Source organism: Leopardus geoffroyi, chromosome C1 (assembly GCF_018350155.1).
Source record: "Leopardus geoffroyi isolate Oge1 chromosome C1, O.geoffroyi_Oge1_pat1.0, whole genome shotgun sequence".
Taxonomy (NCBI): Eukaryota; Metazoa; Chordata; class Mammalia; order Carnivora; family Felidae; genus Leopardus; species Leopardus geoffroyi.
The window spans coordinates 55704282-55732260 of NC_059328.1; the positions used below are offsets into that span (position 1 = coordinate 55704282).

General features: G+C 40.0%; 1 protein-coding gene across 3 annotated transcripts in view; it reads left to right on the forward strand.

Annotated features, from left to right (window-relative positions):
• Window positions 1-4897: 4897 nt before the first annotated feature.
• Window positions 4898-27979, forward strand: part of IL12RB2 (interleukin 12 receptor subunit beta 2) — a 78017-nt gene continuing 54935 nt past the window's right edge. The window contains exons 1-5 of one of the 3 annotated variants that reach the window (XM_045477788.1): window positions 4898-5394; window positions 16760-16871; window positions 18604-18891; window positions 26316-26430; window positions 27469-27653. In XM_045477788.1, the coding sequence (XP_045333744.1) occupies window positions 16796-16871; window positions 18604-18891; window positions 26316-26430; window positions 27469-27653 (664 nt within the window). In that variant the 5' untranslated portion in view covers window positions 4898-5394; window positions 16760-16795. Of the gene's footprint in view, window positions 5395-14685; window positions 14812-16759; window positions 16872-18603; window positions 18892-26315; window positions 26431-27468; window positions 27654-27979 lie in introns of those variants that run through there. The other 2 variants (XM_045477786.1, XM_045477787.1) reach the window with 2 other exon arrangements.

Consider the following 27979-nt stretch of genomic DNA (forward strand, 5'->3'; position numbering starts at 1 on the left):
GGAAAAGCTCATACTCTGATTCAACAAACCACATGTGAGATTCTATTACACACAAATAAAATTTCTGTATATCTGTATATATGCAAAAAAATATTTGCATATATTCACTTATTTTGGTGAATATCTTGTATTTTTGTTTGGGGGAAAAGTGAAAAAATAAACCCTGAAGATCTGTAAATAAGAGAATCATTAACCAAATCTTAGTACATACACAGTATGGAAAATTGTAGCTATTGAAAACATAATTAGATCAATGATGTGTTATGGAATGTTTATGCCATATGGTAAAGAAAAACAAACCAAAGATAGATGGATAGATGGATGAATAGCATGACTCAATTTTAATTTCCACATAGAGGGGGAAAAAGTCTGTCATGTTTTTACACATCTGTAAAAGCATGAAGAAAAATGTGGAAAGATTCTCACAAAACTATTACTGGGGAAAGAGATGGGAGGGAAGAGGGCAAATTATTAAAATCTGATATTACTCTGTTGTGTTTGACTTGCAGGAAAGGACACTTAATTGAGATTCTTTCTGTCCCCATTTTATCAGAGAGCCTATAGGCCAAAATCAAAAATTCTAACACATCACCCAGTAGACACCAGCACTTCAGACTGGTGTCTTCTGGCATCTCACATGTTTCTCCTTGCCAAAGGGGAGCATTCTCCGTTCCTGTTCCACAAGTTCACATTGTGGGTGGGGTGTGGGGTACAGGTAACACGTGTTTTGGGATTACAGGCAGAGGAGTTATAACCCACTAGGTAGCCACTGCTGCTCACTACCCAGAGGGCTTGGCTCTGAGCTGGATGCAGTGACAGGACAAGATTTGGGCTGTCTCGCTCAAGAAATCAGAGATTATCTTCTATATATGGGAAGCATGGAGCAAAGGTATATTTGGAGCCTCCAATAATGAAATACAGAACAGACTGCTAATGCTCACCAAGCATCCATGTTCCAGAGTGTTCTTCGTTAGGCTTTTGTTGAAGAATTCTATAACTAACTAACTAAAGGAACATATGTGTGGTTTTATGTCGAAATATTTGTGAGAAATTTGTGTTTTATGTGAACCATTCTTATCTTTATAAGAATCTAGAAAACACTTTCTTTTGGGCCACCAAAGTTCTGCCCCTGATGACATGGTTACGAGCCATTATATTATGGAATCTGTGAATCCTATAACTCATATGTCTCTTAGATTTAGCTGCTGAGAATAGCAGAGCCAGATTATGAATCAAATTTATACTGTGTGGGACCCTGTAGCTGTCAGTGTTTTAAATTTGCCTCCTGTCTCACTGTACTCTTTAACCTTTCCTTTCATTTAATAGGGCCTATGGGCAACCTAGAAACCTCTTGAAATTGCACTGCTCTTATCCAAGACATGGCATTTTCCATGTGGTTTATTCATCGGTAAACAACATCTGTGCTTGCTAAATGTCAGTTGTGGAAAAGTTACAACTCTGCATTTCAAGAATCTTTGGGGATTACTAATAATCTAAGAATTTTATACTATGGTATTTTATATAAGCCTTTCAACATATGACATTACAGGGGCACCTGGGTGGCTCAGTCGGTTAAGCGTCCGACTTCGGTTCAGGTCATGACCTCATGGTTCATGAGTTCGAGTCCCACGTTGGGCTCTGTGCTGACAGCTCAGAGTCTGGAGCCTGCTTCAGATTCTGTGTCTCCCACTCTTTCTGCACCTCCCTCACTCAGAGTCCATCTCTCTCTCTCTCTCTCTCTCTCTCTGTCTCTCAAAAATGAATAGACATTAAAAATAAAAAACATATGACACTACAAGTATAGGTAGGAGTTATATCGGTGTCCTTTAAGTGTACTACTTCGGACAGATGAATGAAATTAACAAATGAAAACTTTTAGAAATGAAATTTTTGTGAAGTTGAAGCCGCAAGGATGAATAATTAATCTTAGATTCTGATCTTATTAAAGTAAAAGGTTAAAATATATTGTCAAAACTTTCTTACCAAGCTTAACTGGTGCCAGCGTCTACCTGACGCACTAAATCACTGTCTTAATACTTAGTCTGACAAATGACACACAGTTGTCATAGCACAGTGTGTGTTAAATATTTTTAGGACTTTTGGTATCAACAATGAAACAAGATAGACATGTAAGTGAGTGGAAAAGTACCAGAAATGGAAACTGAACTAGTATTTCCTAGAAAAGTCTTTGTCACTGTCACTGTGGTTATTCACTTAATTGAGCTTTTGATTTGCAAGTACATTCATCTAGCTACAGCCTTACAGAAGGCCATTTCACACCCATAGACTTAATCATATTAACAGTCATAGGTTGATATTTTGGTTTCTATGTTAGGCTCTTGCTTCATTAGGCATTCTCCACCATCTAGGGCTTATTCTCAGAAACACAGAAGCAAGATTCTTTTTTCCCTCTAACTAGACAGGCAGCTACTAACAGACATGCACCTACTAGGGAAACTCCAAGATACTAAAAGAAGAAGGAGGAAGAGAAAGGAAGAAAGAAAATACAAAGGCCTCTACAGTCTATCAAATAAATAAGTTAAAACAGAAAAACAAAAGGCCTGTATAGAGGGGCAGATTCCATATGGAAGAGTCACTGGCTTGCCAAGAAAAACTACATATAATTTTCCAACTACTTTTCTTTTAACTTGAAAATGTTGAAGATTGAACGCCTATAAATTTTGTTGACCAAAGAGAGTGAGATATTTCCAGAACAAGTCAATTCAGCGCAATAAACATTTGTTGAGTACCTCTCATGTGCCACTCATTGTGCCAGGTGCTGGCGATAAATGAAGAAGCAAGACACATGTGGTCCTTGCATTCATGGAGTTTACAATACAGGGAGGATACATGAAGGATGAGAGAACTGCTGTTATGAAAACTATTAGCACAAGTCTTCCCTCAATGTTTAACCCTAATTGAATGACAGAGATGGACTTAGATGATACCTTCTCTAATAATATTTATGTAAGAATGGTCATCTTGTTTATTTGCATCTAGGAAAAAGAAGAGAAAAAGGAAGGCTATTGTTGCCTGCATCTTATTTGTATTCTCATTACTTGTTTTGTTTGCTTAACAATCGGATTCAAGTCCTTTCTCCAATACCTTCATCCATTCTCCTAAAGAAGACGGCTCAGGTGAATTTGGAACACCATCTCATATCTGATTTAACAATTTTGTAACATGTTGCGATTAGAACATTTTAGATTGTGCACTCCTTAAGGAAAAAGGAGATTAGAAAACACATTGTCAATATATATTTAGTTGTTTTTTCACTTACTTACAAATTTTGTATACACATAAATATGCATTGCAAATATATATTTACTATATTCAGTAAGATGTACACAAAAATATAAATTAAACTTTAAAATGAAATAAAGAGTAAAATAAAATTTGAAATAGTTTATTAACAAAATAAAAGCCTTTCTTTTCATGAAAAAAAAAAACCACTGAAAAAATAAGCTACTCCATGAATTGTACAAGCTCATTATTAACATTTGGTTACCGTATTTTTATGATCTCTATATTGATTAGTTGTCCTTTCAAACTAAGCAGAAGCTGCATTTTCCTATTTTTTTAAAAAAAATGGTTTAAAATTTACTGAACTACTCAACTGAAACATTGAAACAAGACAGCAAATTGTTTCCAAGGCTTCTTAAGTACTTTTTTTGTAGGTGACAAACATAATTTTACCAATCCACCCCCACCCCCACACAATTATGGCAACATTTTGAAATACTGTACTTGTTTTCAAATGTTCCCTTAATAGCACTATCTCACTCAGTGTTAAAATATTATCTTTATCTTGAAGGGACAAAAAAAAGCCTGTGATTTTTTTTTTTTTTTCAGAAAAACCTATTTGGTAACATGCTACTGATAGATGCATAACATTACAGAACATATCAGCAAATTTAGAACATTTACCTTTTTTGGTGAAAAAGATAAATAAAAAAAAACTCAGTTTTAAGATAACTCTTTTGACTTTGTTGCAAATGATTTCCACAACCATTCACCATCTCATTACACAGTAATGTTAAGATTCTACAATTTAAAATGTTTGTTTTTATCCATTATTTATGGAGACAAATTGCTGAAGTGTGTAAATACCACCATATGTCACCGTCTCATTAAAACAATCCAGGGTAAGATGTTCATTTTTCATATTTAATGTCTCCAACAATGGGGAGTTTTATGCCTACTGCCCAGTTTGGTGAGGGGGCTGGTTCTGAGCATGCCCAGCTAACTTAGGTTGGTTTTGGTGGCCTGGAAGAATACCCTAGAGACAACAGTGGGACACTGTTAAGAAATGCTGCCTTATTACAACTCTTCTGTCACTGAGGATGATACTGGGTGAAACAGAAAGGTGATGGGGAGCGTTGGACCCAATGTGAATGTACCTGAAGAATATCTTCACCAATTGATTTTGCTTGTGTTTCCCTTTTCCTTTTGTGAATGAAGAAGAGTGTTAGATAATACAAACATATATTTCTAAATAAATCTAAAAGGGATATTTCAATAAATAAAAATTTAATCAAAAGGTATTAGGTGACAAGAAAGCATGTGTCATAGCTTATGTGACAATTCTTATTTCTTACTGGTACCTAAAACACGGTAAGCAGTATCGTCAATGAATTCCTAGGTTCAGTGAAATACTGTCATAAGTTAAGGGTCCTGCTGTCATGCCCTCTGCATTTGTGTGCAGTTTTCCCCCTTCCCTCAGAACCCCACTTACAACATATCGAACACGGGACCACTTAGGGTCGGTGTCATGCCATCTAAGAGTGCTAGTTATCTGTCATCGCACTGCCCACCGTGGAGAGCCTGCGAAGAGGCGGGCAGCGCAGAGCGCGCAGAGGAAGGACATCTCTGAGGAAAGTTCTCACTCTAACACAAGTGACTCCTTGTGGCTGTGCAAGCTGAGGGCATGGTTTTGTCGGGCTGGTCCTACCTCGCACGTAATTCACCGCACCAACTCCGTCAAGGCTCGCTCAACCTTAGAAGCGAAGGCTTTGCGTCCGTATTTTGTGTCGGGAAGGCAGGTGCCCAGAGATAATCCCCCTGCTCCGGGCGACACTGGGAGCCCACGGGGGCGGGGGGCAAGACCAGGTCCTGGCTGGCGTGGAGCGCGGCGGGGAAACCGCAGGCACCCGCGGGGCCGAGGGTCCGGCAGCTGCGGCGTGCAGCCGCGTGCCCCGCCCTCCTCCACCGCCGCGCGCGCGCGCCCCCCCACCCCGGGGTCGACCAGCCGCACGTGGCGGGGGCGGCGGCAGCAGGGCGCGCGCTGGCGCCGGGACGCCCAGGACTAGAGCCACACGTGCGCCCCGAGCGCGAGCGCCGGGGCCGCGGGGGCCTCGCCAGCCCCAGCCGCCGCCCTCATACCGGCGACGCGCGGTGAGTAACCAGGGGCTCGAATGGGGTGGGGGCGCCGGGGACCCCGGGACACGGACTTAGCTGGGTGTCTGAATGCCCGGGCTTCGTGCCTCGCTTCTCCCGGGGCATTGGGTGCGGCTGGGAGTTCTCCTCGTCAAGGTCCTCGCTCTCTGGGTGCTGATGTGCACTTGAGGGTGCCAGGTTGGGGTTCGGCCAGAAGGAGGGGAGAGGGCGCTCAGGCTGAGTGAGCCTCCCGGGACGCAGAATGGTGGGTGTGTGGGGCAGGGAGGGCTGGCATCTGGGGAAAGGGCCGAAGGCACGACTCGGGGTCCAGTGTTGGCGTGACTCCGGCTAGAAAACGGGCCTTTTCTAAGGCATTGCAGTCTTAAGTCTCGCGTGGTGGGTGTACTGTCCCATCATCGGCAGCACTTTCCCATAGACACACCTGGAATCCCTACCTGGCGCGTTAGCTGCTCGTGGAAGGGCAAGCCCAGCCCACTGGCTAGCCACTGGCCAGACTCAATTTCCTCATTTGAGGAGTGTCTTTGGGAAGGCTCTTCTCAGCTGGTTAGGGGGCACAAGTATAAGCATTATAAGAGATTAAGTATCTGCATGATTAGATGGACATCTTAAACTTCATAACCCAGAAACATGCAAAAGACTTTACCCAGGTATGTCCAGAGAACAGGACAAAATTAATCTTTATCCCTCACCTCTGGATAATTGTTATAATCCCTTATGTGTATATCCTCTGTAGATAAAAGTCTTTGCTGAGCCTCTACTATGTACCTGGCCTTTGAGTGTATTTTGTGATCCTTTATAATTCTTTTAAAAGTAGGTGAAGTGGCTATTAGTGTTCTCACTTTACAGATACGGAAACTTCCCTGCTTTCACAGAGATGGTGAGTTACAAGTTCCTGGCTCCAAACTTCGTGCTTCTTGCCGGCTCATAACATTATATCCGCTTCCACTTGGACAAACATTATATTCTCATTGCCCATTAACTGGAAATGGTACAGTGCCCTGTTTCTCTGTCCAACATATAACCTTAGTGGCTAAGAGCTGACACTCGTTCCGCATTGTAAAGTAAAATCCTCAGTCATTACCAGTAGTACTTTGTTAGGCATGAAACGCTCTATAAGAGTCTGCAACATTCTTTGTTGATGTGTCTTGTTTCTTGAATGTCATGATGATTACATAGGACGGTCAGTTTCCAAATTTTGGCAAGCTCTGAATCATGTGTTAGAATGAGTTCCAGGGTGAAAAAAATTCTAAAGCATATGTAAGATTTTTATGGGAGAAGAATCCTCTCAGTATAGTAGATTTTGCACATTATTTCTCAAGTGTGGACTTATTTTTGCATTAGTATACCTGCTTCGTCCTCTGGCCAGTTATCTGTCATCTTTGTAATTACACTCACAGCACTGCTCTCAACTTCTACATGTAAATTTGTGCAGACCCATGTAAAAAGAAAGCCAAATCCCAAAGAAGGTTTGTCCAGTGCCTTTTGTTCTTGGAATCTTGTGGTGCTCTTTGCTAATGGAAACAATGATTTTTTTTTAATACAAATATGTATTGAACAGCTATTATGTTCAAGACATTGTGCTGGTCACTGTAGTAAATATAAAGAAATGTAAGACCCAGTTCCTGTCCGCAAGAAATGAAAACTGTTTGAGAAGACAATAATTATGAGAACACTTAGTATGTCATGGGTGATAGGTGGCATAAAGTCACCTATTACAAGGAAGGTATGGGATCTAGCTTTAATCAAATTAATCTTTCAGTGATGAGTCAGATGAATAGGCAAAGAGAAAGGTCAAAAAGCAAGCCTGTCCAACAATTCTGATAATATCCTTGAAAAGTAGGTGATATTATCCTTTTTTCTTATAATAATAAAAGCAGATAATATTTATGGAACTCTTGATATATACCAGGCACTGTAATAAGAGCTGCTCATTTAATCTCCACAATAATCTTGTGATGTTGGTGCTATTTTTATTCTCATTTTACAAATGAGGAAACTCAAGTATGGAAGCCAGTTCTAATTTATCTAATTTTGAATTTACTTCTGGGTTTTCCTTTTTTTTAAAGTTTGTTTTGAGACAGAGAGAGAAAAGTGGGGGTGGGGCAGAAAGTGAGGGAGAGAGAGAATCCCAAGCAGGCTCTGAGCTGTCAGCACAGAGACCGATGCAAGGCTCCAACTCCCGAACCGTGAGATCATGACCTGAGCTGAAATCAAGAGTCAAATGCTTAACTGACTGAGCCACTCAGGCGCCCCACTTCTGGCTTTCTGTGTTAACTTGGTCAACTTAAGGATTTCCCACCTGTAGCATAGAGATACCAATAGTTTATATAGCAGATGACCTAATATTAACAACTCAAATATATGCTCTGCATTGTGATAAATTGCTAAGTAAATGCCTGTAAAAGATGATGAAGATTATAATCTTAATTTACATCTCTTTTACAGTAATATGCAGAGGAAAAGGTAAACATTGAGTAAAACATCAGGCAGAGATGTTGAGACATGGAGTTGTTTGTGTAGAGACTTCAACTGAATTTTTCATTTATATAAGAAACTTTTAGGAACATTGTGGAATGATGATCACTAGTCTCAGCTCACCCCACCCCCTGGCAGTGTGCCTCCAATTATCTTTAATTGTGAAATTCCTAGAAAATTCTTTAAACAAAGTAATTGTCATGTGCTTTAATATTTTTGATGCCTCGTAGCACTTTATGAAAAGGCTCCATGGTTGAGGTTACAAGGTGAAGCAAAGCTTGCCAGAATCCAAAGATAATAATACCCAAGATGCAAAGATGAACCCTCCACCCTCTGCCACTGTCCATAAATAGAGACTTCAAGATTGAGGAAGACCAAGGAGAAACCCTTCCAATAAACTAAGGAAAAAAAGTTGGTAAAAGAGATTTAATTTTCTCAATAAATGTCAGTTGCCATTTTTCAAACAAGGAAAAGAGGCTTTGAAATGTGAAGTTACTTGGGATGGTGACACAGGTAGAAATGGAGGAACCAGGCACCCAGTCCTCAAGCCCCAGGCACCATGCTCTTCCCAGTACATCATCTTCCTGAAAGACAATGACTTATTTTATTTAGCTCTAGAAGGATACGGAGGGTGAAAATAGAGAAGGTTGGATTTTTTTTTTAAGTTTATTTATTTATTTTGAGAGAGGGAGAGAGAGCAGAAGTGGGGTAGGGACAGAGAGAGAGGGGAGAGAGAGAACCCCAAGCAGGCCCATGCTGTCACCACAGAGCCTGATGCAGGGCTCGAACTCATGAACCATGAGTTCATGACCTAAGCTGAGATCAAAAGTTGGACACTTGACCAACTGAGCCACCCAGGTGCCCCAAGAAGGTTGGATTGTTAAAACTTAACAAGTGCAGGGCATCTGGGTGGCTCAGTTGGTTATGCAACCAATTCTTGGTTTTGGCTCAGGTCATAACCTCACAGTTTGTGAGTTCAAGCCCCGTATCGGGCTCCTCACTGGCAGCACAGAGCCTGCTTGGGATTCTCTCTTTCCTTCTCTCTCTCTTCCCCTCCCCTGCTCATGCCATCTCCGTCTCTCTCAAAATAAATTTAAAAACTCAAAAAAAATAAAAACTTAAGTGCTATGAAAATTGTTGGCTTGTGGAGCTAATCAAAGAAAGAAAACAGGAAACAAAACAAATAACACCAGTCGACTTGAGAGTACCTTATTTCTTCAGGACTCCATCCATGTCTTGTTTCTTTAATTTCTTTTCTGTAGTTCTCTACAAAATGAAATCTCTACAAAATGAAATGCTTGTTCAATTTATAAGACAGTTCACAGTACAAATGATTCCAGGGTTGAGATAAGATTCCCTTATGCCCTTTAAATTAATTTATTTATATGCAGTATTTCAAGAGTCTGTCTATTATGTCCAGTGTGATATATCTGAAATGGAAATAAAGGCAAATAGAATTAACAGAAGAACATTTCAGAAAAATATAAAAGAAGGGGAAAATGTGTAAAGGAACTTTTGTTAAGAAAAATGATGAAGAGGTCATAAAGAGGGAAAGGAGAAAACCCTCCAACAGAATTAAAAAAAAAAAAAAAAAAAGACCAACACTTCAGAAGTCTCCTGCTTTCAAGCAAGAAAAGAATGTGCCTACGTATAGGTAAAGTTAGGAGTACAAATGCTTACCAGTGAGACTGGAGGAAATTCTAGAGAGCCTCAGCTGCTCTCGAGAAAGGAAAACAGTGTCTGTCTAGTTTGTTGATGTAAAGTGTGTTGGGACTATTGGGTAGAAAGAAGAAAAAGCAGAAAGGTTTAAGGTGATGTTATTTTCCTTGCCAGTCACATCACCTAACATGACATCATAAGGAGACTGATTTGATGATCAGGGTCAGACAGCACAGCATTTGTCCATGTTAGAGCTTGTGAGATTTTTTTCACCAAATGGCAGACTCAGAAGGAAAAAGGAGATAATGCTTCAGTCAGGAGACTGTTCTTTTTCATGACTTAGCTCATGAAAAGTCATGGAGAAGAAGGTTGACTCCAATGGCTAAGTTGCAAGCTTGCTATTTGGTGGATTTGATTTTCCTTTTCCATCATCCTAGCGGAATAGATCATTAGAGGTGGTTACATATTGTCTCTATACTGTTTTTGTATTTGTCCCATTCTCTTTTGAGGAAGGGAAGGGGGCATCAGAATGATTCAAGCTTGTGAAGGTTAAAGCATAAGGCATTATAACTGCTTTACTAGTGGGTATGATAAAGAATGCATGTAATGTGCATTGTGCCTGGAATATAGTAAGAAATCAATAAACTAAGCATTAGTTTTGATGGTAGAATTAACATTAGCACTATTTTTACTATTATGCTGCTACTGTTGCTACTAATCAGAAGCAGTCTCACATGCTTGAAGTAATGTTAGATTAGAAACCAGAAAATCTATGTTCTGATCTCGATTCTGCTATTAATGACATTTGGCAAGTCCCCCTCTTTTCTCTAAACCTTCACTTATCTATCTGTAAAATGGGGAAGGTGAAATAGATAACCTCCAAAGTGTTGTCTTTGTACTGAGATGCCACCACTAAAACATGTCTATAAGTAGCTTTGCCAGCAGAAGGGAAGGATTTTGTACTCCACCTCATTGAGTCAACTGGGTAATTAATAGTATGCATTTGTAAGAGAGTCAACCTTGATAGACATCTAGAACGTCATTTGGTTGTTCTGCAGTGTCCCAGACTGAAATGTCAGCTGTTGGAGGGTCAGAGCAGCAGGATCATGGCAGTGACTAGCTAACCTTTGAAGTGCCTTCCTCCTCTGACTTATTCAAGTATTTGATACTAGGGTTAAGAATAAAGATAGCCTCAGGGCACCCAGGTGACTCAGTCAGTTAAGCATTGACTTCGGCTCAGGTCATCATCTTGAAGTCTGAGTTAGAGCCGTGTGGGGCTCTGTGCTGACAGCTCAGAGCCTGGAGCCTGCTTTGGATTCTGTGTCTCCCTCTCTCTCTCTCTCTGCACCTCCCCTGCTCTCTCTCTCTTTCTCTCTCTCTCTCTCTCTCTCTCAGAAATAAACATTAAAAAAAAAAAAGATAGCCTAGCATATGATTTTTTTTAAACCTAGTTTTACAAAACGTATAGTTCCAGTGTAGTAAAAGTCATAAGTGATTTAGAAAAGACATCCATTGGGGTGCCTGGGTGGCTCAGTCGGTAAGCGTCCGACTCTTGGTTTGGGCTCAGGTCATGATCTCACAGTTCATGAGTTCAAGCTCCATGTTGAGCTCTGTGCTGACGGTGGGGAGCCTGCTTGGGATTCTCTCCCTCTCTCTGCCCCTCCCCTGCTTGTGAGAGAGAGAGAGAGAGAGAGAGGGAGAGAGAGAGAGAGAGAGAGATGCAAAAGCAGGACCCAGAAGGGAAAATGGGAGCTAGCCTCAGTGGAGTGCCTACTTTGTTCTAGGTAATCTCATAGGTCCATGACACTATCATATTAATCGTTCCCAGTAACTTTGTCCAGGTTCCTATTACTGTATGCACTGTAAGAATGAGGAAATGGCACTCTTACAGTTAATAGCGCACAGTGGAACTAAGGTTCACTAGCTTTTTTCTTTTCCACAATACTACACTGCCCCCTTGAACTTAACATAGTGCTACCACGTTAAGTAAAGTAATGTGGAAGTAGGAAGTGCTCCTGCCTACATGCAGTTATCACCTGTGGTAAGGGTTTTTCCTAGCTACTAAAATACAGTTTTGCAGTAATGTGTATTTTGTGCTTCTTCCTGGAGCAACAGAGGAAGATACTCACCGGGGAATTATCCTTGCTTCTGCCTTCCTGCCAGTTGTAGCATTTCTGGCTCATCCTTGTCCCCCTCACTGAGATAGTATTTTCACTGGGTGGAAACTGTCACAACTTGAGTGATGGGTCAGTGACAAGTCAGTGAGGCAGCATTCTCTTTGATTTTCTGATTCAAAATAGAGTTGTAGTTTTAATATCAACCCTCCAGGCAGGCTGTCTGAAAGATGTTTACAGTTGATAGGAAGTTTCATTTTATTAGAAGATACCTCATTTACTTGAAGGTCTTTGGGGTTCTGAGTTTCTTATAAGAGGAGAAACTATTTTACTGGGTATTCAAAGAAAATGAGCAAACTCGTGTTTGAGCAGACTCAATGTACTATATAAACTCAACTCTATCCTCTAATTTGCCTATTTCATATATAGGGGTGTGTGTGTGTGTGTATATTTCATATATGTATATTTCATATATATTTCTTATTTACATATTTAATATGTGTTTTATATATGCATATTTCATATTTATACATTTAAAACATTCTTATAACTAATTAAATATTTTGCTATTACTATTTTATTTATTTGGATAATGTCATAGCTCCATAAATTGCAAAGCATATTGAAAGATACCCTGTAGATACCCCTTATAGTCAAGAAGCAGAAATTTATTTAATCCCCTATGTAACTGTTTGTTCATAAACCAATCATCTTCTAGTTGTCTTCTCATTCAGTTTGTAATTTTCTTTATGCTAGAATATTCCAAATTTTAATGAAGTAACTAAGGTAGTGGTAATAAAGAAAAACTTACTGTTAATGATGTCAGCCATGATGTGGCAGAATCAGATTTAATGTAGTTGTAGTTACATTAAAATAGAAATAAAATAGGGGCGCCTGGGTGGCTCAGTTGGTTAAGCGTCCGACTTCAGCTCAGGTCACGATCTCGCGGTCCGTGAGTTCGAGCCCCGCGTCAGGCTCTGGGCTGATGGCTCAGAGCCTGGAGCCTGCTTCCGATTCTGTGTCTCCCTCTCTCTCTGTCCCTCCCCCATTCATAGTCTGTCTCTCTCTGTCTCAAAAATAAATAAACGTTAAAAAAAAATAGAAATAAAATAGACACTACATGAATAGACACTACTGGTCTGCTGGCTTTACTCTGGTCCCCATACACGAGGCCAAGACTAACTTTTTTGTTTGTTTTTTTGCCTTTGCATGTGTTTGTTTAATGTAATTCATATCTTGTAACACCTTGACTTATCCCCAATTAAAACTCAGTTAAATAAATTTTTTTAAAAACGTTGAATTAAACATCAGTGGTTTCCTATAGATTTGAGAGTAAAATCCAGGCTCCCTTCCATGGTAAACAAACCCATGGTAGATGTGGTTCCTGGCTTCTTCTCCATTTCATGTCCTACCATTCTCCCCACAGTCACTTCCCCTGCCACCCTGCCCTTTTTTTTCTGTGACTCACCCATAGCCAGCTTGTTCCTCTGCCTCTGGGCTTCATCCTGAGTCTTCACTTGGCTTGTAGCCAGTCTCAGCTCCAACTTCACCTCTTGCATCGACCAGCTTCTCTCCTCCCCAGTCTTTCTCTCCCCTTAGCTTCTTTTGTGGTTTTCTTTTATCATTGTCTGAATTTGTTATTTATTTATTTTCTGTCTCCTTATTCCAGAACGTTGGTTCCATGAGAGCAGAAACCCTCACTATCTTGTTCTTCACTCTATCCCTAGCCCCTGCCACACAACAACTGCTTAATACATATTTGTTGATTGAATGGCTGACTAAAAGGTGTCTGAGCTGAGTTGGAATGGATGCATAAGACTTAGCCATTCTAGGGGTACCTGGGTGGTACAATCGGTTAAGCGTCTGACTCTCGATCTCAGCTCAGGTCATGATCTCACAGTTTGTGAGTTCAAGCCTTGCATTGGGCTCTGCGCTGATGGCTTGGGATTCTGTCTCTCCTTCTCTCCGCCCCTCCCCCACTTGTGTGTACGCTCTCTCTCCCTCAAAGTAAATAAACTTAAAAAAATTTTTTTAATTAAAAAAAAGATTTAGCCATTCTAAGAACAGTGGAAAAGTAAGAATAACATCAACAGGATGTTGCAGGAAAACTAAGCAGCTAGAGAGTAGAGATGGATGTGGTTGGTAATATAGACAGAAATTAGCTCACAGAGGCCATTATAGGCTGTGACCTTGGACTGTATGTTTAGAGAAAGGGAAGCTGTCAGCTTTTAATTTAGATCAGTGTTTTTCAAACATTTTAAACCAAGACCGATAAGAAACATATTTCATATTTTCTGTAAATTGAGACCCACCCTCAGATTCTAGAGGCCACCACAATCTTTGGCTCATGGCACCCCCCTGAATCTGCCACTGTAGATTCTCATATCAGTCCTTGTCATATTATAGCTCCCTGACATTTTCGCCTCTCTCATCTACTTTTAAAGACTCACCTGATTAGATTGGGCTCATTTGAATAACACAGGATATTCTCCCCATCTCAGATCCTTAGCAGTAATCACATCTCCAAAGTCCCTCTATCATGAATTGTAATATATACACACGTTCTAGGGATTAAGGCATGGACATCTTTTGCGGGCCATTATTCTGCCTACCACAGGGATGTTTATAAGGAGTTTTTTAATAGCTCATATTTCTTTCCCCTTCCTCTCTTTTTCTTTCTTTTAATAAATGTTTGTTGAATACTCTTTCCTAGTGCTAGGTGCTGGCATAGAGCAGTGAGCCAGTGTTCCTGCTCTTATGGTAGCTTAAATTCTCACACAAAAATAGATGACAAACAAGTAGTCAAGTAAATAAACACAGTAGTTACAGATTGTACCGTGAAGCAATAAATAGGGTGATGAGTAGAAAGTAGCTGGGCAAGACCACTTTGGCCAGGGGATCAGGGAGGGGCTCTCTGAGGAAGTAACACATGATCTAAGATCTGAAGGATATAAGTCAGCCAGCCACTAAGAAACAGAGGAAGAGGATTCTAGCAGATGAAATGGAAAGTGCAGAATCTCTGGGCAGCAAAAGACATGCCTTATTTAGGGGCACAGTCTGAAAGCCAGTATGAATGGAGCAGAGTGAGCAAGGCAGAAAAGTATGGCAAATGATGGTGACAACACAGGAGAAGTGAGGCCATACATTGCCCAAGAGAGCATCTGCGGTGAGGATTTTGGATTTTATTCTAACAACGATAGACATATTGAAGGGCTGTGAATAGTGGTAGTATGAAACATGTAATGTAATCTTATTTATATTTCTAAAAGGTAGTCAGTATGTGAAAATGACCTAGAAAGGGGTAAGGATGGATTGGAAAGACACATTAAGGAGCTACTATAGTCATCTAGGGGAGAGATGACTGGCTTTTGGACTAGGGTGAGGACAGTAGAAACGGAGAGAAGTGGATTGATCTGTAATATATTTTGGAGGTAAAATTAATGAGACTTAGTGGTGACTTGGTTGTAAGGAATGAGAAAGAGAGTGGATTCAAGGTCCACTTCTAGGTTTTTGAGCAACTTAGGGGGCAAGAATGTTATTTACTGAAATAAAAAGAGCTAGGGAAAGAACCAATTTGGAGAAGGGAGACCAACTGAACGTGTTAATATTGAGTACTATTAGAGATCAAGAGGTGATGCAAAGAGACAGACTGGAACACTGGAGTCTGAGATGAAGATGTGCATCTGAGAGGCATTAGCATACAAATGATTTCTAGAGCCGGGTGACCAGATGTGGAGCTGGGTGACCAGATGAGATCTCCTGGGGCGGGAGTAGAAATAGAAAATAATGTCTTGAGTGAGCTGAGGTCCTCCAAGAGTTGAAAGTCAGGAGGAGAAGGAAGAGCAACCAGCAAAGACTATTGAAAAGACGAGTGATGACTAGGCTAGAGGTAGAAAAGTTTAAGGGGCAAGTGGGCACATTTCTGTAAACCCACTAGAGCCGGGGCACCTGGGTGGCTATGTTGGTTGATCGTCCAACTCTTGATTTAGGTTCAGGTCAGGATCCCAGAGTTGTGGGATCAAGTCCTGTGTAGGGCTCCTGACTAAGATTCTCTCTGTCTCCCTTCCTCTCCCCCCACCCCCCTCCCTGGTGCTCTGCTCCTCTCTCCTACTTACTCGCATATGCTTGCCTGCTCGCGCTCTCTCTCTCTCTCTCTCTCTCTCTCAAAACTAAAAAACAAAACTAAACAAACAAACAAACAAAAAGCACTAGAGCAGTACTGTTATATCTCTAGCACTTAACATTGTGCCTGGCACATGAAAGGTAGCCTGTTAAAGGAATAAGTGAATTTTTCTGAGAATGTCTAGTATGTTCTGGCACATCTCTAGGCATGGGAGTAAGACGTGAACATTTGCATTGGCTGGTTCCCAATAGCCTAACATCGCAGAACTTTCCAGCATATGTTATGGATTTTTGACCCACCTTAAAATAGAATTTAGAGAATTCCCTAATGATTAGTAGAACCATTCCTTAGGTTTAAATTTGGAAACAATCAGAAATCACCAGCTTGCATTTTCTGAACCATTCGAGATAGGAATACTTAGTAAAATAAATGAGTAATAAATAAACAAGCAAACAAACAAGTAAAATTGAACTTCTGTAGAAGACTCAAACAACTCCCTTTCTTATGACCAAAGAGATCAATTTTTCACTAAGTTCTAGGAGAGGGTTATAAGCCACTTTTTAATCTTCTGTTCTGGAAGCACATGAATAGATCAGAAATTCTCATTAGTCTTGGGATTTAACACCATTATGTTTGACTATGATGGTGCAACCCTGTTTGGAAGAAAACAATTTTTGTGTGCACCTGAGGCTCGGAAGGTTAAGTAACTTGCTCCCACTCTCAGAGTTCTTAAACCCAGTTCTAAAGGACTCCACAGGCCATACCTCTTCTCCCACCCTTTGCCAACTCCAAGAAGCATAAGTGAATGGGGTTAGAGGTGGTTAAGATTTTCAGTTTACAAGTTTTAAGGTATACTTCATTTAAAAAGAAAAAAACCCAAATCTTAATGATACAGAGAAATTAAAGGGGCATTTTAAGCCTTTCTGAATGGTGTTGGTCCTGGTATTTTCTGAATGTATTTAACATGAATGAATTTGTCTTCTTTTACAAGGAAAATTACAGAGGTGTGTTCCAGAGTTGACTGTTCATGGCACAAACAAATGGAGGGTGTTCACTGGCACTTATTTTTATCATTGTGTTGTTGTTGGCTAAAGCAAATATAGGTAAGATATTTTTATAATTGAATCAGTAGAAGGATTTATGGGTTAAATTTTCAGTTACAGATGAAATATATATTCGTGGCAATTGTTCTGGTAGTTGGTCTTTTGTAGTCAATCTTCTATCATTTTAAGTGGGTATATCTGGTTCCATATCTGTAACTAATATGCATTTTATTTAATTTATACTGATTAACATGAGTCCAATCATATCATTTCTCATTAAGTGACTAGGTAACCACAAAGCTGACTTCATGAATGAATGTTTTACTAAAACAGTAGTGCATTTTAACAGAGGGTGTTTATGAGCAAATTCAACTATGGTAAAAAAAATAATGGCTGACGTTTTCCCTGCCTTTTCTTTTTTGGGAGCTTACTTTTTTACTTAAGATCAATGAAAATTAAAGATGCAGAGAACAAATATACAAGTAGGATAGGGTGAGGAAAGAGGGAGAGACTTTTTCAGTTCTAAAAATAAAAAAGAATTTTTCATTTATAGGGAATTTTTAGTATTTCATTTATCTGATATAAATAACTTCTTCTGGGGCACCTGGGTGGCTCAGTCGGTTGACTGCCCGACTTTGGCTCAGGTCATGATCTCGCTGTCCATGGGTTCAAGCCCCGCATTGGGCTCTGTGCTGACAGCTCGGAGCCTGGAGCCTGTTTCATATTCTGTGTCTCCCTCGGTCTCTGCCCCTCACCCACTCATGCTCTGTCTCTCTCTCTCTCTCTCTCTGTCTCTCTCTCTCTCTCTCTGTCAAAAATAAATAAACTTTGAAAAAAAATAACTTTTTCTACCAATTCCTGTTTAGGGTAGTTAAAGCAGTCTTACAATTACAAAAAAAAAAAAAAAGAGACTTTCAGTAGAGGCTTTCTATCACATTTGAAAATTCAGGGCAAATCTATAATTCTGATGTTCTTTCACTGGCAGTACCACCAAAAACTGTTCATTTCTGAATAGTTGTCATATTTATTTACACAAAAGCTTCTGGAGAGTAAGAATGACCTCTCTTTTAATGAGTTTAATGTAGTATCTGTCAATAAACAAACTCTTTTCATGTAGTGTCACATTAGCTGTATTGGGTTATGGTTCATCTAGCCCAGGGTCTTGCATCTTGAAGGAATACCAAAATATGGCATGGTAAGACCTAATTTTCATCCTTGATGACAACCACAAACATAACAGAGCCACTGAATATTTTCTTTTGTTATAAAATAATGTTCTAGATTATACAAACTTTATACCATTAATACAGCAAGAGAAAGTGTTATTCCTAAATCTATCCCTTGGAGTTTGTAATAGTCCCTTACACCATTATTTTTCTTTTTGGTCTGAGTATTGAAGTAAGCCTTATAAATCATAAATGAGAATGGAAACAAGTGTGATTTATTCTGGGAAGTACTTTTCAGTAGCCTGAGGAATAATCTGCATATAAGAGAGGTTGACTTTTCCTGGTCCCATGTTCCTGAATGTTCTCCCAACCCTATTTTCTCAGCACTTTTGGTTCTGGTTATAGTATAACTGTTTTGAGAAGGATGCGTATTTTAATTCAAATACAATCAGACTTTAATGTGGTTACCTTCTGTTCTCATTGTGCATCACCAATTCAGCCAGAGCAGTGTAGGTTATTTATATTTCCATGATTTTATGGGATTAATTTTACCTTACTCTTGAGGATTACACAAACCCACCATTTTGAGATGGATTTCTTATGTGCTGACTTATGTCTTATTGCAGATGTATGCAAGAGAGGAGATGTGACCGTGAAGCCTTCCCGTGTAATTTCACTTGGATCAGCTGTCAATATTTCATGCTCTTTGAAGCCTGAACAAGGCTGCTCACAATACCCCAGTGTTAACAGGTTAATCCTCTACAAGTTTGACAGACAAATCCATTTTCTGCATGGTTACTCCCTCAGTTCTCAAGTCACTGGTCTTCCTCTGGGTACAACCCTGTTTCTCTGCAAATTGGCATGTAGCAAAAACAAGGAGTTTCGAATATGTGGGGCAGAGATCTCAGTTGGTGGTGAGCATTCCATTCTGAATTCTTAAAAACTAGTCATCTTTCGATATTTGTCATGTGTTATACAGAAATCCAAATATAGGACTGTTCTTTCTTTTCATGCCACATGGATATATTTCATCTTGATAGCAATATGAGCATCTCAACGTCAGAAATCCAGAAATCAATAGAATTGGGGTTTCATTTAGTAGCATTATCTCTCTTTTTCTCCCTCCCCCAATCCCCTCCCCTGCCCACTAGTGTTTTACCCATTAAGACCATTTACCTGTTGTCCTTGGACTCCAGTGGCAGGAAGGAGAATCTCTGCAGCTGACTCTTCATGGCTTCTTGATTTATGAGAATTTAATTCAAAGCTACAACCTCCTAAAAAGACGAAAGAGGTACCTTTTTTGACTTATGAAGTCCAGGTTGACCACCCAAAGCTGAGCAGTTCTCCTTTCCCTAACTTAATGATCCTTACATCCACACTTACTCCTGACCACTGGTTATACTTATCAGAGGTTAAAAGAAAACTATTGTCACACTATCTTTACGTGGGTTTTCTAGAAAGCTCCCTGAGGCAGAACTGACATGCTTATGCTTCATTGGGAGAGGGGAATTCAGTAGTCTCAGGGAAGCAAGAGTGAGGGGGTGAGCCAGGAAGGGACCAAAGCAAACACAAGGAGGTCAAGTTACTGAGCTGGCCACAGCATCGAAAGAAAATACAGCTGGTTGCTTGGTCACTAGGGACATTCCCAGAAAAAAAAGTATGGAAATACAATGACAGAGAACGAGGAGAATTTAACTATCTGTCATTGGTCAAAGTTCACCCACAGGGTATCAACTCCCCCACTTAGCTTGCACTGCTGGTCCCTCCAGGCAGCTGCTGTGCCTAGGGTGAGCTGGCAGCACACCTGCCAAAAGCTTGTAGCCTACAGCCTACAACCTGTAGACTTGAAGGTCCAGCCGGGCAATCCAGTGAGATTGCATGGGCTCTGAGTCATCCCATCTCATTCTGTGCCTCCATGGTTGCAGATAAGCTCTGGAGTGGCCAGTGAGAGGCATAGGAGAGTAGGAGGAATTGGTATATTAGTCTGACTGACAAAGATGCAAGGACAGGGCCCCTGACATGAAGACAGTGTTACAGAGCTCAATGAGACTCTTTCCTAAAGATGGAAACCACTATTCTTTGACCTGCAAGGATATGGTTGGTGCCAAGCAATCTTGCTGGAGAGTCACCAGAAGCACTGAGTAGAATACCAAGCAAACAGCTGAACAAATCACTGGAGGCTGAGAAGATATAAACCAGGCCCAGTCCTCCTCTTCCAGTTCAGGGCCTACTATTCATACCATTTATGGGTCATGTACTCTTGGCTCTGACTGCCTGTGGTGTCCTAAAAGGAACATGGGCTTTGAAGCCCAACCCTGTCACTAGCAGTAGGCAGTTTCAATTCTCTGAGCCCCAGTTTCTCTGTCTGTTATGAAGATACTAACACGTACTTCAGAAAATGGTTGTAGTGAATAGATGACACTCAGTATGCAAAGTGCTTAATCTAGTACCGGGCACATGGAAAGCACCTAGGTGATAAGCATTAGGGTTGAAGTTTTATCTGGCTTGACTCTTTTATTCCTGTGCACAGTGTGTTGGGTAGGCGACCCCATTTCCGTTAAAAGAACAGTACAAGAAAGTGATAGACAAAATCAAAACTTTTCTAAAAATCACCATTGGTCCTCACCTTCCTTGTCCTCAGAATACATAAATGTTTCACCCTGGGATAACTTGTTAGTAGACCAACATTACATATGTGTATTAGATATTCCCAGGCATAGATGTCAGTTGTGGGTGTTCACAGTGCTGCTGCTGTTTTCTTCATATTTACTAGGCTAACAGTAGCCTTTAAAGTCAGCGTCCTTGCACATGTCTTTAGCCATCCCATTCCATTTCCTACCTTTTCTTAGGTATGTTAGAGTGCTACAACCCCTTTTCATTTTTAAAACTTTCCATCCAGAATATGCAGATGCATTTGTGACAGTTGCAGCATCAGAAAACCCAGGGAGATGGTCAAGAGGATCTGTCATGGTGCAGCAAAGTTGGGTGGTGCTGCTGGAATGTTGCTTGCACGGTGTGCTCTAGTTGTAACCGCATCACCAAATGGCTGCTCTTTAAGCAAGGTTAGCACCTTTGAGGGGAAGGACTGACTGAAAGTAGCACCTTTTTCTGAGTACAGCTAGTCATTCCAAGAAAAAACACAATGAATTTTGGTTTTGCCTAGTATAGCAAGCTTAATCCTATCTAGTGAGGGAGTAAAGAGCCCCTTTTCTGTGATAAGTGGTGTCCACAGTGCCTTTGTATATCCTGAGGATGCTGTCATAAAGTTGGCTGTTTTCTAAGAACTGGGAATGGGTAATTTAGCCTTTTCTTCCCAGCCCCTTCCAGGGCTTAGGCTGCTCTGCTGCCAAGACCTCATTCCAATTGTGCAGTAACTAAGCAATCAGTGCTCTAGCTTAACCTCGTAGGATTGATCCACAAGCTATTTAGAAAATCAAGGCAATAAATGAAAGACAATGGATTCTTGCTTGGGTGGGTCTTTTAATGTTTGTTTGTTTATGAGGGAGAGAGAGAGTGAGGGAGGGGCAGAGATAGAGGGGAACAGAGGGTCTAAAATGGCCTCTGTACTCATCACAGAGAACCCAACCTGGGATTCAGACCCATGAACTGAGAGATCATGACTTAGCCAAAGTCAGATACTCAATCGATTGAGCCACCCAGGTGCCCCTTGGGTGTTTTCAGCATATGCTTGACTGTTGATATTTCTGAAAGCTATTTTTCCAAGACTATTAATTTCCCATAGTAAGTAGGGCTTTTAAAAACAATAACAACTGTAGTACTCATAACAATTTATTATATTGCAAGCTATCTTAATTTTCAGAGGCTTTGATTTCTGTCCTTTTTTTGGTGTCAGCTATTATACACTTGTATTGAAGAGAATGAGGCCTGGTTTCCCCTGGAACAGATAGTCTCTGTCAAAACCAAGTCCTGGGGTGTGGGGACCTCATGCTAGGAAAGTTGACTTGATTTGTGAGTAAAAGCTGTGCTCTTTAAGAGTCTCTGAAAACTTTTAGGAGTAAAGATACGAGTGAGAACTAACTTTTTAATTACTTAAAAGTACCACATGCTTTATATGTCATTTGGTCATCAAAAGACCCTATGAAGGGTTAGGATGGGAGGGGAGACATATCAACAAACTTGTGGAAGCTAGAAAGCAGGTAGACCAGTAATAATTGGCTTAGCCAGCAGCTGGCAATGAGAAATGTCATGATGCAACATGATTGAATGCAGAAGAGTCCACCCCAGAAAGACTCAGAAATTGGTGATACCATGTCTTTCTGGGAGGAAGGGTAAAATAGGACTAAGAAATGAGAGATTCCATTGAAAATCTATTTGAAAAACAGATTCTCCAATCTCTTTCCAAATTCCATGTAGCTAGACATGCACTGCTCCACTACTCTGGCATAAGACTGGAGGCTTGGCATCAGAGGGTCACTAAACTAGCTCCGACCACTTCAGTTGAGATTGGTAATACCATGCTGAAAAACAGAGGGATTAAAGGAACATCTACAAATAGCTCCCTTCAACCCTGTACTCTCCCCCACTGAAGTTAGAATATCCTTTTCTAAGAAATCTGACAAGGCCAAGAGGAAATATCTAAAATTATTGACGATACTGTGGCACCTGGGTGACTCAGTTGGTTGAGCATACGACTTTAGCTCAGGTCATGATCTCCCCATTCGTGGGTTTGAGCGCTACGTCGGGCTCTGTGATGACAGCTCGGAACCTGGAGCCTGCTTCTGATTATTCTGTGTCTCCCTCTCTCTCTGCCCCTCCCCCACTCATGCTCTGTCTCTCTCAAAAATAAATAAATATTAAAAAAAATTTTTTAATAAAATAAAATAATTGACAATACAGAAAACCTGGCCAGATCACCCTGGGTGAAACCCAGAATCAGCAAATGCCCCTCAGCTGACACACATGCAGAGCTCCAATCTATAATTTAAATAGTGCCTCACTTCTATCCATGAGTAAAAATATAAGGATCTGGGGAAAATGTCTGCTATGAAAGATAGAAACCAGAACAAACATAGGGAACAAAGCATATAAGCAAAGTGGAAGAAGTAGAATGTATTCAGGGAGGAAATATTAAAAAACAAAAACTATCCTTGATGCCCTGAGAGAATTGAGAGAAACTATTGCATACAGAACAAAGATAGGATGCTGTGTGGAAAGAAAATATTCAGAGAATAGAAAACATGGCCCCCAATGATAAACAAATGAAAAACTTAACAAGAGACTAGATATATACACTGAGGAGGTTTTTCCTTGATGGTAGAGCAGAAAGATGAAGAGCTTAAAAATGTAGAGGGTAATATATAAAATTAGAGGAAGATCCAACCGATGAAAACTAGAGATTTTTAGAAAGATAAAAATAGAGAAGAGAGAATCAACAGAAAAATAATTCAAGACTGTTTCCCAAACTGAAGGACAAAAGTTCCCAGAATGTATACACTCCAAGAATCCAAAAGAAAGTAGACCCTCATTAAGCACATCTTTGTGAAAAATCAGAATAGTGGGGACAAAGAAAAGATTTTACAATCTTCTGAAGGTGAAAAACAGTGGTTCAAGAATCAGAATGACTGGGGCGCCTGGGTGGCTCAGTTGGTTAAGTGTGCGACTTCAGCTTGGGTCATGATATTGTGGTTCACGAGTTCGAGCCCCACATTGGGCTCTATGCTGACAGCTCGGAGCCTGGACCCAGCTTCAGATTCTGTGTCTCCCTCTCTCTCTGCTCCTCCCCCATTCGTGCTCTGTCTCTTAAAAATAAATAAACATTAAAAAAAATCTTTTTAAAGAATCAGATGGCTTCAAGCTTCTGAACAGCACCCTAGAATATGGAAGACAATAGAGTATTGTCTCCAGAATCCTGGATGAAAATTCTTCTCAATTTAAAATTTAATACTCAGCCAAAGTATCAGTGAAGTGTGAGGGTAGAATAAATACATTTTTAGTCATGGAGAAAGTAGTTCCTCCCTGTGCCCTTTTCCAGGGAATTACTGGAGGATGTACCCCACCAACACAAATAATTAAATCAAAGGAGAGGAAAGAATTAGATTTAAGAAATAGGATATCAAACACCAGAAAAAGAAGGAATTTCCATGATACTAAGTACTGGTAATATCAGAATAACAGCTGCTATTGTACCAGGCACAAAGCAAACCTATCTTATTGGAAAGTTCGCAAGGACCCAAGAAAGAGGTCTTCAGGCAAATGAAACAGCATTTGAATATGGTAAGCAGTGATTCAGATAACTGGCTTGAGAGTTTGGAATTAATAATAAGAAAAATAAACAAATGGAAAAACAAGGCAATTTATTGCTGGCTCCAAGATCATAAAAAGTAGTACATAAAATGAGAAGTTAATGTAGTGTTCTAAGTGGATTAGTCATAAGTAGTTATGTATACAGATATATAGAGTGTATTTATACATTTAACCATGTTCACAATATTTCCTTCCCTGAGCCCTTTCTCACAGGGAACTGTAACAGTGTATACAGTATATACAGTGTGTGTGTGTGTGCGCGTGTGTGTTTCATACATGATATATATTTCAATGTAATGTATACATATTTCATATATATATGAAAGAGTCTGTTCTTTTAGGAAAAAGAAAATTTATTATTCCATCAAACAAAACTATATGAGCTTCATACTATTATATCCATTTTACAGATGAAGAAATTGAACCTCTGAGAAGTTAACTTGTCCACCATCACATAGTGGGCAATTATCATGTCTGTGGTGTTTGCTAAGGACAAAACAAAAAGGGGGGGGGGGATTTATTCCATCAATTACAACTTTTTTTTTTGGTGCAGAGAATATCTAGGGATTTAGTGGTATACTTGTTTTATCTCACCCAAGGGAAACATCTATTACATGTGGGTCTCAGTATTAGAGTACAACGAGATGAATGATTAACAGTGTCTTTTCTTACTTCCACTAAATCTGAGAAACTCCTAGCTTGGGTTTTGCCTTTGACTATAACATGGCTTAATTTACAAATACACACCTTATGGTAGAAGGGATCTTGCCTTGTACACCTTTGTATGTCCATAGCTAGCACTGTGCCCAACTCATGGAAGGTACTCAGTGTCCACATACATAAAGAATTAGCGTAAATATATGATAACTAATTTGGATGTAAATTTAAAAAAATAAAATTAAAAAATATATTAAAAAAGAAAAAGAAAGTATTCAAAAAAAATTAGCTTATAAATATTTATAAAGTGTTTCAAGTGATTCTGCAGAAATTAGATTTAGATGATACAACTCAGAAGGACATGACTAGGGCTAGTGGGTAGAAGTGTCTTGGCAGCAAATATCAGGTATAGGAAGAGAAAGAGCCCCTAGTTTTTAAAGGTTTCTAATATTTGGGGACACCTGGGTGGCTCAGTTGGTTGAGCATCCAACTTTGGCTCAGGTCATGATCTTGTGGTTCATGAGTTTGAGCCCTGCGTCTGGCTCTCTGCTGTCAGGTCAGAGCCAGCTTGGTTCCTCTGTCCCCCTCTGTCTCTGTACCTCCCCTGCTCATGCTCTATCTCTCTCTCTCTTAAAAATAAATAAACATTGGGGTGCCTGGGTGGCTCAGTCTGTTGGGCGCCCGACTTCAGCTCAGGTCATGGTTTCACGGTTCATGAGTTCAAGCCCCACGTAGGGCTCTGTGCTGACAGCTCAGAGCCTGGATCCTGCTTCGGATTCTGTGTCTCCCTCTCTCTCTGCCCTTCCCCTATTCACGCTCTGTCTCTCTGTGTCTCTCAAAAATGAATAAATGTTAAAAAAATATTTTAAATAAATAATAAACATTAAAAATATGAAGTTTAAAAAAATTAAGTTTAAAGGTTTCTAATATTTGAATGGACCTCACTCTGAATCAGTAAACTCATCATCACCATTGGTAATGAAGCTGGCACTGGATGTTCAGCTGTCAAGGGAAATGGTTGAATATGGTGGTAAAAGGCTTGGACTCCAGTCAGCTACACCTGGGCTGAAGCCCTGATTCTGCCACAACACAGTTTTGTAATTTGGGGCCAGATATTTAACCTCTAAGTTTTAGTTTTCCTCTTCAGTACAATGAGGATGATAACAATAAATACTTGATGTAGCTGCTATGATATCTAATTGAGAAAAACCATGCACAATGCATAAGACTCAGCATGTAGTGTTTGATCCATTTTCACTATTGTTATTAAAAGACATTCATGCCTTGGAAGCAAATATGAACTTGATGGAATCTAGACATAGGGGAAGTATCATTGTCTTATTGTCAAATAACAATGTGACTGAGATATCAACTGTGTGGTGTTTAAAATATGACGCTTTGCACTTTCTTTTTAAAGTTGTTCCAGAACAGCCTCAAAACTTATCTTGTATACAGAAGGGAGAACATGGGACTGTAACCTGCATCTGGGACAGAGGACGAGACACCCACCTATATACTGCATATACTTTACAGTGAGTGAAAGACTATATTTTTGCAGCTGCTTTGTAGGTATTGTCTTAGACTACACTTAGATATTCAGTTAGATATGCATTTAGAAATAACAGTTTTATATTTACCAGAGAGAAGCAATAGACACCTCTAGATAGGTACTTTAACAAAAATTCTAGTGTTCATCAGTTAAAACTGGTTCATTCATCCAAAGTGTGAGAACTGATGTCTTGGGTCTGCGATCTAACTCAGAGTTCTCTTCAGAGCATCCAAGCTTATGTTATGGATGTTCCTCCCTGCTCTAATAGGGTTAAACTGGCCACATTATATCCCTTCTTTTGTGGTTGTAGACTCTTAGGGTCATAATATATAAATAGACTCCTCCTTGTGGTAGCTTTCCATTAGCTTCGGAGGAGTTTCTTTTTAAAGCATCTTTGTGTGACCTGGAAGTCCACACAAAGAAGAGTCTGGGAGATTCTATTCCCTGGAGTTGATTCCATAATCCATCCAAAGGATAGGATAGTTTGCACATGCCTAACTGAGCAGGAAATGGGGGAAAGAAAGTGGAGCCCAGGGTTCCAGGCTGTACTAGAAGCTGGCACTTCTTTTTGTACAGTAAATGCCTAGGGCCATGGATCTTTGGGTAACAGTTGGGTCTGCCCTGAGGAGCCAGGATGTCAGCCAGGGTTTCAGGTTACTTATCTATATGCACATCAAAAAGTCTCAATCTGGGGTGCTTGGGTGGCTCAGTTGGTTAAGCCTCTGACTCTTGATCTCAGCTCAGGTCTTGATCTCAGGACTGTGAATTCAAGGCCTGCATTGGGCTCTATGCTGGGTGTGGAGTCTACTTAAAAAAAAAAAAAGGTCTCAATCCTACTAAAAAAGGGGAGAAAATATGGTCCTATTTATTACCATAGAATACAAATATTCCCTTAATGTATCCAACTGACCTTAACAAAATGTCTAGAATTTTGAATATTCAAATATTATATCCCTTTTGTACTAAAAGGAACAAGTACTCGTAATGTATCTTGCTAAACACAATTGTCTTTTATTTACAGGCTAACTGGACCAAAAAATTTCACTTGGCAGAGGCAATGTAATGATCATTATTGTGACCATTTGGACCTTGGAATTAACCTAACCCCTGAATTGCCTGAATCCAGTTACACAGCCAAGGTTACTGCTACAAATAATCTTGGAAATGCTTCTTCAATTCCATCCACATTTACATTCTTGGATATAGGTACATTTTATTTCACATTTTGTAGGTATCATTCATTGGTAAATGAACATTATCCTTAAAATCACTTGAATGTTCTGTACGTGATTGTTTCAAAAGGGACAATGGCACAAAGAATAGATATTACTTTGATGCAAGGAAAAGAGTGCATGATCTCAGAGCCTTATGGAGATGGCCATACAGAATGGAATGTTCAACATTATTCTGTCTGTTGGAGAAAAAAGAACTTAGTCCCACAGAGGCACTAGCTGCCAGTGATAACCATTTGACTGAGGAGAGGGTTCTGCAAGATTGATTATTCATGAAACTCAGTGTAGGCATTTCTTGTC